Genomic DNA, 14,399 nt, shown 5'->3' with positions numbered 1-14,399 from the left:
GCTAATAATGTATTGATACAGGGACGGCAGAAATCGATATTTTGTTACAAAAAAGTTTTTGTGCTCTGATTTCAGAGCATGTTGATCCTTTTTCTGAGCAAGAATCCTGACATTCCTTCACTGTCCAAATGTGACAGTTTACTTATTTTAATTTAAGACATGTTTTATCTTAATTAAGTTTAAAACTTTTTTATTTCATGTAAAATTATATTTTGCTTTAATTTACTTTCAAATTCTTCAGTTGCTGAAGGGGCTGCATAGTTTTCATAAATTGCATAGTTCAGAATAGCTATAATTGTACCAGATGGTTGCGTTCAGTTAAGTTGGACTAGACTGTAATACAAACCGTTCAGTTTGTCAACAATAAAACTGAAATGAGAGAAAGACTGAGTGTGAGACTTTGTTATTAGATAAAATGAATATTGATAAAGTTTACCTTTATGTACAGAATCTGAATATCGCAAAATATTTTAAAAAATAAAATAATATCATATCGTGCGTTAAGTATTGTGATAATATCGTATTGTGGGATGTATGGTAATTCCCACCTCTAATATATATATATATATATATATATATATATATATATATATATATATATATATATATATATATAACATTTTTAAAATAAAGATGTGAGCAATGGTCTGCAGAAAGTATATTCATGTACAGCCTTGTTTATTACTTGTGTTTCTGGTGACTTCTGGTGCATCATATTTCTGTTGCTTAAAGTTGATGAGCTTTGATTAAACTGTACTTGATTATGGACTCAAACAACTACATAGTTGATCCTGTTGTGCTTCTTTGTCAGTCTTTATGAGAATGATTGTGGAGGTTTGTTACCTCATGGTGAGGGGAGGGGCTTTGTGCCTGATTAGCTGCAGTGGTGCTGTGTGAAGTTGTGTGTCAACTAGAGCACGTGTTGCATCAGTACTGTTGTAAATGAATATCTACTCCAATGGTTTCTTGTATCTTATCTGGTAGATTGTTTTTTTTTCTTTTTCTGGTTGACAAGTCTACTTATACACTCACTCCGAAATAATGAATATGACACGACTACCTTTGACCAGACCATCAAAGTCTGGATTCATGTCTGATACATGCAGCACAGTGGACAGATGTTTAGCCGTCCCTTGGGGTCTATGATGTGCTGTAGTTCGTCATAGGAAAAGCTTGTTTGTCTCTGTAAGTGAGCTGTTGAGGCTTTTGTTTTCCCTTTAGAATGTTGCGCGCTGCACTGAGTTAGCTCAGGGTAGTTCTGTCTATATTAAACCTATGTGCTAGTGCTAATTAGTTGTAGTTGAGCAAAACGTCTGGCTTGAACCAGGGTCTCCATCTGCATTCAAATGATAAACAATGATAATAAATATTTGAAAGTTTACCTGGAAGATTGTGATGATTATCACTGACAGCTGTCCTTGGATCTATTTGCCATATTTTTAAAGTAAGACCTTACAGTCTGTTGCAATTTTCAATTGCAAAAAAGAAAAAAAAATGTATATATATATATATATATATATATATATATATATATATATATATATATATATATATATTTTTAAAAAAGAACAAAGTAGTTTTGCATTACAACTGGAAGAGGGGAAAAATCTGATTGCTCAATAGCAAGTTCTTTTATAGCTTGTTAAAACATTTTTCATGGTTAAACGTGAGGCTTTGCCATTTGAAAATCTCTAGAATCCCTAGATTGACTGATTTTTGAATTTGGAAGCCCATGTCCTTAGGAGGACTCTGCCTTTTCTCCTGCTGACTGGCTCATTGTAATGTAAACAAACATATAGTCAGTCTGTAATGACAGTATGCTGTAAATGTATACAAACTGTCCTAAACACTGACATCTTCAATCTAATGCTTGGCAGAAAGATGAGAGAACTGTGGTTTTGAAGCTGTTTTAGCATTACTTCTTATATTCACAGTTGGCACTCTTGATTTTTATCTTCTTCCTCTTGTAGTTATATTGCATCAGTGCTGACAGTTTCATCACAGAGAACCACAGATGTATATGTTGCTTGTCTACAGTCATTATAACTACTGTAGATTCTTTACTATGATGGACAGTAAGCGGTGCATCCTCAGGGAGCTTTTGAAAGGCTTCGACTATCCATATGAATGATGTGCGTATGTACGTGTTTGTACTGAAGTCCAAGCCTGTAGTACCTCTCCTCGCTCTGTTGTATACAAGGCTTGGTGGGCATGTTGTATGACAGCCTTTTGACTTTGACAGAACATTTGCTGCCAGCACAGCGCAGCCTGCAGCATCTCATTCATGTCTTATTATATAAGGATTTTTGTTAGCACTCTAATTTATGTCCTCTCAGCCACCCCATGCCATCCAGGTCAGTTAGTGATCAGGCTCTTTGTCCTCTCCTGAAATCAGAGTCCAGTTAGCTTCCTAATGTCCTGAATAAACTAAAAATATTAGCCTCATGCTAACTAGCAGAGGCCTGTTTTGTTGTGGCTTGTGGTTGATATTGAGCTTTGTATTTTTCCCATGTACTGTACTGTTGCAAGAAGGAAGTGGTAGTACTAATGAAATATGGTCAGTTAAAGCCAAACACACTCACATCCGACTAAATAGTTGTACTTTTCACATCTTTGATTAAATTAATTTCTATCTTTGTCTACGGGCTGAATTCCTGAGTTTCATAACTCAAAGAACAAGCTTTAACAGCAACAACCTCTATCCTGTGATTACTTATTACTAGTGGTGCAACGGATCAAAAATCTCACGGTTCGGATTGGATCACGGTTTTAAGTCACGGATCGGATCAATTTTCGGATCAGCAAAAAAAAAAAAGACAAAAAATTAACATTTACTTATTCACTTATTGAAGTATTTTTTGCCTGTTAAAAACATTCAACTCAAGACTCATTCCACACAATTAATAAAAAAAATTATGGTAGAATATAGGGCAGTATAGGGCTTTGTATCTACCACTCAATTCAATTGTATTTATAAAGCGCCAAATCACAAAAACAGTCGCCTCAAGGCGCTTTATATTGTAATTTAGACCCTACAATAATACATACCGCTCATTATATCGCACTCCGCTGTGATATAATGAGCTGTCATGGTCACGTAGCTTTCCGTTGCCCTGGAGGTCTGCCGATTTGTAGTAGTTAGGGCAACAGAAGATGCCTGGGACGGTTCAGCCATAACTTTACATTTTTCCCTGCTCATACATGCTTGGAACGATCTTGCCACTAAAGTGGACGCGCAACAGGATATCATAGCGTGGCTCAAGCACGTTCATCGTAGTTTAAACCCCTTGTTTTGCACAACGGAATACGGCCTCCCGTCTGCAGCTAAACACCCCAGTAGCTTTTGTAATGACTTTAGCCTGCTCCTCCACTTGGATGGCTAGCGCTGGCCATAACTATCACTTGACAGACCCACCACGCACACCATACACATACTTTTTTTCTTCTTTTTCGAATCTTCGGATCACGTGCGTGCCGAACCGTGGAGTGGGATCGGTTCGGATTACGGATCAACCGTGATCCGTTGCACCACTGCTTATTACACTGGCACAACAACGTTGAATCATTTTTCTTCCAAAAAAATGTTTTTCCTGGATGTCTTGAGTGGTCCTTTTTAAGTCATGCTATAATACCTGTATTTGGTCAGGGCCCAAAAGATGAGTTCATGACTTCATGCTCCTTCTAAGGTTATTTGAAACTTGTTGTGATTGGTTGTGATGGTTCACATGTTGTCAGGATTCACACTTTATGGGGACACTGTGACAACTGAGGCTTCTAATCACTGTGTTTCCTTTAATTTAGGTTAAGATTAAGATCAGAACACAGTGCAGTTCACAGAAGTTGAGAAACTTTTCTATGCAACCGGGATGTTGTGTTTTGGTGTCTCTGTTCCTTCATTGGTATCTGAAGCAGAGTCTGCCAGCGTCCCCCTGGATGACCTGGAAGAAGGAGGGTTTATTTGAGCTTTATGGTTATTTTGCACCAGAAAGCATCATGTTGCAATTCCTTAAAAAATGGATCATGTCTTTAGTTTTTGGCCGAATTCGAATCATTGTCAGTTTTACAGTTTTCTTCTCAGCTTCTGCCAGAGCAGCACATTTTTGAAACTCTACTGGTTTGTCTTCAGACATTCCAGGCTGTCCATGTGCGCATTTGTTTTTTTTAAATGGATGTTTCATTGGTTTTGTTTGTATTTTTATAGGTTGTTAGCGAACTACCTGAACAACTGAATTGGCTAGTACACCAGCCTAACTGACACTAATGAAAATCTTAGCATGTTAGCTTGGTGTATGTATGAATATTTACTTATTTGCAGAGTTAGGGTATCGTGCTTATATCAAAGGATGACAGCAGATCTTTGAGCAGTGTGCATCATAGATGCTAATGTAACCAGAGGACCACAAAAACAAGGTTAGTTTGCAGATGTGAAACTTTGAGAAAAATTTTAGCCCCATAAGAGGTTTAAAAAAAAAAAATAAATAACGTCACCACACCCACATTTATGGCCACCCTACAGATCTGTACCTCTGACAGCCAAAAACAAATCCTGAGTGTGCTCTTCCAAACATGTGCTCCTGGGTGTGGTGCAGAAAAGTAGTCTCAAGTGTGACTTCTGCTGCGGCTTGTTTTTGTTACTTGAGAAGTTAGTTTGTTAGATTCTTTTTTTAATTGTTATTTTAACATGCAATCAGCAGCCAGCACACACAGCAGTTGACATTTCCTCAGCTTCCTCCGACTGTGTCAATAGCTCGCAGCTGCAGAACCAGCTCCATTGTTGTCGGTGCCGCTGTGTGTGTGTGGGTTTTGTGTTTTTTTTTTTTTTTTTTTTTTAAGTTGTGTGTGTGTTTGAGATACTTTGATGGTCTTCTGGCAGGTAGGAGTGCCGCTTGTTTGTGTACTGTAACCATGCTTGAACTGAAGCCTAAAGTGTCTTATATGCTGGGAAAATGAGGCTGTCTGCTTTGGCTGCAGGAAAATGAACTCGTAGAGAGCTAAAACTGTAACAGGGGATGGGTTTTTTTTTGTTTTTTTCCTATTTGCATGTGCTTACTATAAAAAAAAAAAGAACTCTTGACCTGCATGACCTTAGTGCACGAACACGCTCACACACAAAAACTTGTAAATGTGCTTCCTGTGCCTTAAATTCAAACTGGAATGAGAATGCTTAATTTAAAGCCAATACTGGCATTACACTACTATAAGTTGTTTTTATATATATGTGTGTGTGTGTGTGTGTGTGTGTGTGTGTTTGTTACTTTTAAAAATAATTGTTTTAAGATGGGGTTATTTGATCTCTTATATGATTTTAAAGATTTTCTTTTTTTTGCTTTCCATGCTGAAATTTTTGGAATAATTAAGAGATTGGGCGAAATGATTTCTGGACAAATCACTACAATTCATTAACAAACCAGTAAATTTGAAAATAATTTCGAGCGATGTCAACACACTGTTGAAGCACATGGCTATCAACACAAGCTCGTGCAATTGGCTGAGAAGTGAGAGGAGGGAGTGAGCGGTGACGGCACCAGCAGCATGATGACTGACATTAAAAATGATCGCAAATAAAGTGTTATGAAATGTAGCTGTCCTATGAAAAAGTTACAAGTGTTGTGGTTAATCACTTTTGCTTTCTAAATTTGGAGCTTTCTGAACACGTCTAATGTGACTTCTCCCCCCCCCCCCCCCCCCCCTTCCTCCTGTGTCTCTCTCACCAGGGCTATGTCCTCGGCAGCCACCACAGCTCCCTCTGTGGACAAAGTGGACGGATTTTCACGGAAGTCTGTCAGGAAGGCCAAGCAGAAGCGGTCGCAGAGTTCGTCCCAGTTCCGCTCTCAGGGCAAACCTATAGAGCTCACGCCCTTGCCCCTGCTCAAGGGTAAGTAGAAACACATGTTTGCGTGTATGTGAGAGAAATCTGTGGGGTGAGAGGCACAAGGGATGATTACCAAATCAAATACAAGTAACATCCAAAAGGCCCCTTTAGCTTTGTTTCTGTTAATCTAATTGTACTGAATTTGAACCCTGGTTCACTGACTCAGTTTCATTGCGTGTAATGTACACAAAAGTGTTATTATATTCAGACATTTTCATATTTCACAAGTATATTTTTTCAAAATTAATGACTAAATTAATGTAACATAAATGTCTGGATATAGGCTAGTCTAGCATTAATCAATCAGCTGAAATAACAGCTGTGATGAGCACTCGAAATCAACATAAACTAATGCTGAAGATCCAACAGTTGATAAGTCACGACTGGAATATTATTTTCACCACTATATAAGCTAACTGGATATGCTTTGCCTCTATATCTGTTACACTAGTCAGAGGCTCTTTCAGGGACTTCCTCTTTTTCACATTTTTTATGTGTTAAATAATTTGATGACAATGCCACATTAGCAAATAGCCTCCATAAGCGCACACAGTTTGCAGTATTTATTGCAAAGAAATGGGGGATAAAATGTGCACGTCTACTCTTTGATGAAATGATACTAATGTTCTGAACATACAGCAGAGAAATTAAATGAAAGTAGGCTATCGATCACATCACACAGGTATTCATCTAATACCAGTAACAATGATGGTATTCATAGCATTGATCATTTGTATCAATCTGCCCACCCCAAGTGAAAACTAAGCCAACAAATGGCAAATTTCCCCCATTATGCTTAAGCGGCTACAGCAGTAATTACTCAGAATACAGATTTGTTCTGATTAGTTAAAATCAAGCTGAGCAGAGCAGATGATAGTTATGTGTAAAGCCATGAAGTTTGATGTTTAGGTAAGTAAAATGTCTTAAATGTGAAGTGAAGATTCATTCGTGGTAGTGTTACACTTCTCTTCAGGGTTTTCAGGACTTTGGGTGTGGCACCCCCCTCTCTGGAAAAATTGGGGTGTTCTAAAACCTTTGACCGGTAGTGTATCTGACAGAAAATAAGCAACTGCATAATGTTTTCACTTGTGAATAATTTGTGTGGACACAGTTCCTACCTTAAGTGCACAACACAGGCTTGTGAAAGGGGGACCTTCCAGGGGCTTTAAGCGTAGATGGCTCATTAAAACATCAAGACACTCACCTTCAACTTGCGTTTTGTCTCTGCCCATTGATAGCAAATTTAGTAGCATTGCTCTGTATAGTCTGGTTGGATTAGTTCTGTTGGAATGCAGCTGCTTTTCTATGCCAACTATTCTCTGTATGCGAGTGTTTTATTAGTGACATGTCTAGACAGGCAGATCATTTCGATGATTGCAGAGAGCAGGTTGGTGCTAGAGGACGACCTGTACAAGTTATACAAGACCCATTCTAAAATTTACTGTGGTATTAAGACAATCCACCTTAAAAATAATCTTGTTTTATTGTCACAAGTAGTCATGGATTACTCAGTTGCTCTGCCCGATTCTGCTCAGGTCAGCTGGTTGTTGAGTTTGTGGGTTTTAAAGCATGTGTCTTACCAAGAGGGAAGTGGCCTCTGTTTGGCACGCTGTGTGACATCAACAGTCATAACATAGTTGAAGGGTGTTTCCCCTGTCTCTTCTTTACTTTGAGTTTTCATTCATTATAAGTTTGCGATACCATTATATCAGCAAATATCTAATACTGGCTAAAAAAATCAGTCTAGAGATGTTCTCATTAAATGCAGGATGTATGTGAGGAATAAGAAGATCATAGGTTAAAATATGATTCCTCAAATGGTTTAATAATAATATACCCTAAGCTTGTTCTTGTTATATGTAGCTGTTTTGCTGCCATGATGAAATGGACTTAACATTTGAACTGCCTTGAACAGAGATTGGCTCCTCACATTTTGTTTAAGCAAGAGGTTTTTTCAAGTTTAAAGTTGGAAACATGGATACATTTCAGTGCTTTTTTTTCTTACCTCTTCAAGTTATCATAGAACCCCTGAGAAAGTCCAGAGTTTCAGGTTAGGAGGAACTGCAAAGATCGATTTAAACGGATCTACACCCATATGTATGTTTTTGATCATGCCACATTATAAGGGCATTTTCTCTAAATTGTTTGATAAAGAGTCTCAGTGTATTAATAAGTAATGGAATGTGTTCAAACGTCACATCTCACGTAACTTTAACCTGCATTGTCACATGCTAAGTGAATAAGGCATGTGTGCTATGTAGCTGGGTGTAGTAATACACAATGTGTTACCCTGATGTTTAACCTGAGTAAATACAACAGTGTGGTGGTGTGGTTTGGTAGTGACAGCAGGAATGCTGTCAGACAGAAACCAGACAGATCCTCCTCCTCTCTGAGACTGATGGAAAGTCACTTCATAGTTCCATCTCAGGATGCAGGAAGAGGCAGAAGTGCTGATGAAGGCAGCTGAAGATAACAGTAGGCTCTTAAAACTATGGTCATCGTCTATTACACATAAAACTAACAAGTTACTACACTTGGTGCACCAAGTTAATCATAATCTCTGTGCTAACTGTCAAATGGTTCTGTTCTCTTATCTCATAGAAGCTTGTATTCAGTGACACCTGTGCTGTCTGTATGTGTATATGTAGACGTTGTCAGCACACAGCAACACGCTTGATCTCCACACCTGTGTTGATTACTGTGGTTTCCATGATCTGCAGATATTTTTAGTAAAGAGGTATAGTCTGTCTGCTAAAGAGAGAAGCAAAAACATCAGGGTAGTTCTAAATGTTTCAAAGAAATGCAGAACTTTAATAGAAAGCCATGCTTCATTTCCTTTTTTGGAAAAGCAGAACAGCAAATCCAGCAATCCAATGATAATATTAGGAAATAAAAAACAAGAAACAGAGCAGGTAAGAGTGCTTCAGGTGAGGTCGCAGACTAAACTTCACCTTGGTATACCCTTGGTTTTTTTAGTGTGCTTTAGAAATAAAGTTATTATTATTATTATTATTATTATTATTAAATAAAACATGCTAAAGGTGGGACACATGACGTCCACTCAGTCGCCATGAATTCACGGTGGGAGTTACCCTCTCTGGAATACATCGGAAGTCACACAGACTTTGAACTAGGGACGTGGTGGTTAGAGGAGACTGTTGATGTGTAGAAACAGCTTCAGTGATAAATACAATTAGAACCATAGTGTGTGGAACCACAGTTATGGTATCAGAGAGGAATCCCCCTTCTCAAGTGTTTTTGTGTAGTGAAGCCGTTAAAAAGCAGCAAGTGTACAGCGGATCATATTTCCTGTACTGTTTTTGCAAAAGGCTCTGCTTTCTTCGTCAAAAGGTTGCTTTCAGGAAATTCTGTCCCGTTGTCCTCCCAGTAAACCACCACTGCAAAAAATGCTGGAATCATCTGATAGAGCAGGTTGATAATTAAACAGCAGCACCATTCAGTGTGACCTCAGGTCCTCGAGTACGTGGTTGATACGATTAGTGATTTAAACCATACCCAGTAACCTGTGAGTCAGTTTCTTTTTTTAAAAGTGACAACCCCGATGCACTTTGTTCTTTAAACAGTCATAAATTCTTTGGGATTTACATTGACAATTAAATATCAAATGCTTTTACAATTAAACCTGTCCCAACCAATGATGTCCTTATTGACTTGATCAGTCTTTTAATATTTTGTATCTCCTCAAAGAGAGTCACATCCAGTACTTAGTAATTATTACGCGTTTTCACCATCTGTTTAAAACACTTCTCATGTTTTTAGCTATACTGACACGATAACATCACACGGTTGCTTACTTGTCAGCACCAAATCCACGATACAAATCTCTTAACTCTTAAATAACCTTGTTTTTTTCCACTCCTTATTCTGATGCTCAGTTTAAGCTTAAACAAGGCCATCTTTACCATGTCTAACATACCTGAAAGGATTGAGTTGCTGCCGTGTGATTGGCTGATTAGATATCTGTGTTAAGAGGTGTACCTAAGGCCATGTCCACACTAATACGTTTTGGTTTGAAAACGCATCATTTTGGCCTTCCGTCCACACTGAGACGGCGTTTTCAGTCAAGGAAAACGGAGCGTTTTGAAAACGCTCTCCAAAGCGGATACATTTGAAAACTCTATTTTTGCGGCGCAGTGTGGACAGCAAACCTGGAGCCTTTTCGAAAACTATGACATATTTTAGTCATGTGATGCAGTCATGTGACCAATTAAACCTGACCTTCCCAAAGTGTGGGGGGCGCAGAGTCATTGCAGGGGGGGCGGGGTGTGAAAAGGGGGAAAAAAACAAAACGCTTGGACACTGCTAGCACGGGCGCCCACAGAAACGCAAAGCAGGAGATGAAGCATCGCTGAATATGTTTCCAAACCAACTTCATTCTAAGCCAAAGACTAGAAAATATGGTGAAGCATGTCTGCCCTGTGGTTTCACCTGCACAAGTGCTGAGGTAGGTCTCCCTGCAGAATTGGTTTTCCCTGTGTCGGGAGCAGCGCTGGGCTGTTCAAATCACGGACAAACAGTATCTCACAGTTGTTTATGTTTTAAACCCATTTTGCACAGAGAGGCATTTTTTGAAAAATGTATTGATAGCAATGTTGAATATTATTGCACAGGAAAAAAAAACAACTACAGTAAAATAATTACACCATGATGCCTCTGCCTTTCTAAATGGAGGGACAGTAACTGCGTGTGTATATATAAGCGTGTAAAACCTGAAGATAGTCAGATTAACAGTATTTTGCCGTTTTCTGCAATTCATCTCATGTAAACAATAACGTGGCGCACAGTGTGACGTGAAAAAAGGCACATAAATTTGACGGTGAGTGATGAACTCTGTATTCCTCGTCCACACTTAAACACAAAAAAGGAGTTTTAAAAAATCTCAGTTTTAGGTGATTCGAAACGCCGTTTACGTGTGGACGAAACAGCTGCGTTTTCAAAAATCCCCGTGTAGGTGCGGACGTAGCGTAAAAGAGTTAGTAGTGTATTTTATTACTACCTGTAATTTATTGCAGATTACTTGTAGTTGCTTAATTGTTTACTAAATGTTTGAGGTGTGAAATAAACTGCAATGGAGCAAAATATAGGTGTGTGTGGTTGGAGGATATGTGCGTGCGTGTGCGAGAAGGGGGCGGGGGGCGCGAACATTTTTCTTGTAAAACAAAGGGGGGCCCAGCAAAAAAAAGTTTGGGAACCACTGAATTAAACTAAGATAGCGGAGGGCATTACACAGCAGTGGTTTTGTTTGCTCTCAATTTTGACAGCTCTATTAAAGATTTAATGTCAGTGTGTACATGCTCCAGATAGTTTTTCTTCAAATTCTTTGATTCACGCTCGCTTTTGCAACTTTGTACTTTTGTGTTACTCGCAGCAACAACTCCACCTCATTGTTAGTCCATTTAAAAAAACTTTGTGCTTTTCCTCGACATTTTGCAGCAACGTTTCAAAGAGCTGGAAAGTAAATAAACAGCAGACAGAAATGAGTCAGGTCGAATTGTATTGCGTTTCACGCATGCGCAGGACTGGAACATAAGCATTTTCACCTGTTTCAGTGTGGATGAACAGCTCTATGAAAACGATAGTGTGGACGCGGAGCTTTTTCAGACATATACGCCGTTTTCAAATTTCTCTGGGCTAGTGTAGACATAGCCTAATAGTGACCAATGAAGTGTATGTAAACAGCTAACGGTGGTTTATTTTACAGTCTTACTGTATTTATTTGTGGTTCAGTGACTGAGCCGGCACACCGTCCGTCTTTTTCAACACTTCCGTGGTTCAGTTTCACACGTTCACTTTGCATTCACACACATCCACACATTTCCCACCTCCTCAGTACAATCACAGTCTGCTGCTCCTGACCACCGCCTCAGCAGCTCCACTGGAGCTCCACTTTTAGCCCCGGACGGTCTCTTTACCTATTATGGATTTGAATTTTTGCTGTTATTCATTTTCTCCTGCCTCTATACTGGTTTCTCTTCAGAATCTCTTTGAGCACAGACCCAGGGTACATTAAAAAGAAAAAAAATGTTTCAGTAACATGGACCTCCTAAGGTTTGCACCAATTCAATTCAGTTTTATTTATGTTTTATTTATATAATACAAATCACAACAACAGTTGCCTCAAGGTGCTTTATATTGTAAGGTAAAGACCCTGCAACAGTAGACAGAAACCTCTGCTTTAAACATGTGTCTGTGTAAAAAGATTGTTTTTATACTGTTTCTTAATGCAGCCGATTACACAGACTTTGTAATTTCACTGGACAAATTTCTTTCTTTCTTTCTTTTTTTTTTTTGGGCTGTTCAGCAATGCGCTCGCTGTGTGGCCTTTACTTTTACAAATCCGTCCAGTTTATATATTTATATTTTTTGTGCCTTATCTGTCTCTATTGCCCTCTTTATTGTCCCTCGATAAAACCCAGTGGAAAAAGGTCAGCACAGATACAGTCACATCACACTGATTTTGAAAGTCAGAAGTATCCATGTCCTCCTGTTTTCGCTCTTTGATGATGATTATGATGGATCCATATACTGGCTCCAAGCTCACACATTAACTTCAAAGCACACACAGAAGTCCGGGTGTGAAACCGTGTGCGCGCCCTGACACGTCTGTGCTGCAAGTGTCGGTTATATGTGCAGGCATGATGTGAAACTAGGGCTTTGCAGATTTTAATTTATTATGAATGTCAGCACAACGACAGTATTAATTTAATGTATCAATGGGCTCAACCCTGCGATGTGATCAAGCTGTTCTGTGCCGGGAACACATTTTAATGTTGCCATTCTGTTCCCAGCCCTGATCGCCTCCTTTATACAAACATTAGCCAGTTAGCACAAGTATTGGCTTTAAAGGAAATTTCAACAATTAAGCTTGCTATTTAGACCCATCAGTCAGTGACTCCTGTTTCTGAATGAAACAGGAGTCACTTGCACCAAATTTTGGGGAAAATGGTTTTGGCAAGTATGTGAGCCTCATGTTTGCTGTTAGCTTGTAAAGACTAAAGACCATTTGCAAGTCCCTGAGCATCCACATGTGTCTGTGTAACATAACATGCGTAACATTTCATAATCAGAAGGTAGGCTTAAGGGTCTTAACGTCTGCATGCCTGCTTGTTTTTTTTAAATGATTGCATGAACTTGTCTGCAGAGACTTTTCATTACGTTGCGCCCCAGGCAGTGTAAGTAGAACAGGAATAACAGCTCGGCCATCGTGTCTTTAGCAGTCCCTGTCCGCAACACAGTATAATTAAGACTTATTGTGACAGTTTTAGTGACTTGACACAGTTTTGCTTAACTGTTGACTGTTGACTGTGGCTGTTTTTACACATTGTACATACTGAATGAGTCTTAATGTAGACGGAATCCACTGAAATTAAAAAAACAAAAAGCTTTAAATTGTTAGTTTACATAGACTTTAAGGAATGGTTCAGCACTTTGTGATTTGTCAGCATTATCTGATTGAAAGAGCACATCAAAGAGGTTTCAGACCAGCTTTACTGTCAGCATTGGTGTATAGAGCACACTGATGACACTCGTGTGCCCTTTGGTTCACCGTGAGCTGGTGTCTACATGCAAACATACAGCTGCGTTGAGTTTGGAGAGAACCCGGAGGGTCTCATTTATTTCCCAGGATTTGGATCCATCTGATCACAAGACGACTGCACCAACCTCTGAGCCTCCCTCCACTCCCATATATGTCCACTTAAACCAAGTGAAAGAACAAGGTTTAGTTTGTCTCTTCCGCTTGTCTGTTTTGAACTTTACACTATAAACAGCAGGCCCTCTGTGACGAATACCAAAAGCCCAGTGTTAAGGCACCAACCAGTAATATTGAGTTAATGCATGATATCAGTCATTGAAGACAAACAGAGCCAGTGTCAGATGATCATAATGCATTTGTGGCCTCCAGGTGGCGAACACAAGGACTGGCATTTGTTGGCCCCGCTCCTTGTGTGTGTGTGTGTGTGTGTGTGTGTGTGTGTGTGTGTGTGTGTGTGTGTGTGTGTGTGTTTAATTACTGACAGGCACTTCTACCTCTAATCTCTCTGCAGTATATAACTGCCAGGAAGAGGTGCGCTGGGCAACTATGCTGTATTTTATTAACTGGCTTACAGAGTTCACACCATGACTCAAACCATTTGGGAGTGTTTTAGACCAGCATTCAGAGAAAGAACTTGGGCATATATATTATACATTTGTATACATTTCTAGTGTTTTAAAGATTATTCTGTCTTTTTATGGTGTAGTTTTTGGTTGTTTTAGTTGCCTTGAAGACATGTCTCCTATTTGTTTGAAGTTTGAGTTTGAAATTCCTTTTAATCCCACTCTACATATTCTGCTACTTGATTTTTCATGATTTTCTCTTCTTTTCACATCCTTCATGTAGTCTTGCGGGGTGCGTATTTTATGATTCATTTCCTACGTTTCTTGTTTATTTCTATAAGCTCTCTATATTTACTTCCTGCCTTGAGGTGTACATGTGTGTAGCAGAGGTGGGCGTTAATCTGGTCTA

At 39.0% G+C, this 14,399-nt stretch overlaps 1 protein-coding gene and 1 long non-coding RNA gene across 4 annotated transcripts in view; one reads left to right on the top strand and one right to left on the bottom strand.

Annotated features, from left to right (window-relative positions):
- The window catches only part of ppp2r5eb (protein phosphatase 2, regulatory subunit B', epsilon isoform b), a 53,031-nt gene that overhangs the window by 5,532 nt on the left and 33,100 nt on the right, over positions 1–14,399 (top strand). For all 3 annotated transcript variants that reach the window (XM_085143187.1, XM_085143186.1, XM_085143185.1), the window contains exon 2: positions 5,715–5,875. In XM_085143187.1, the coding sequence (XP_084999313.1) occupies positions 5,719–5,875 (157 nt within the window). In that variant the 5' untranslated portion in view covers positions 5,715–5,718. The remainder of the gene's footprint in view (positions 1–5,714; positions 5,876–14,399) is intronic.
- LOC146496697 (uncharacterized) lies at positions 9,448–11,208 on the bottom strand. Its single transcript, XR_014871155.1, has 2 exons — positions 11,099–11,208; positions 9,448–10,106 (listed from the first exon to the last, which is right to left on the bottom strand). It is a non-coding gene; the product is annotated as an uncharacterized LOC146496697 (long non-coding RNA).

Source organism: Neolamprologus multifasciatus, chromosome 19, assembly GCF_963576455.1.
Source record: "Neolamprologus multifasciatus chromosome 19, fNeoMul1.2, whole genome shotgun sequence".
Lineage (NCBI taxonomy): Eukaryota > Metazoa > Chordata > Actinopteri > Cichliformes > Cichlidae > Neolamprologus > Neolamprologus multifasciatus.
Note: the sequence above shows the minus strand (reverse complement) of the source record. Positions and strands in the feature narration are given on the sequence as shown.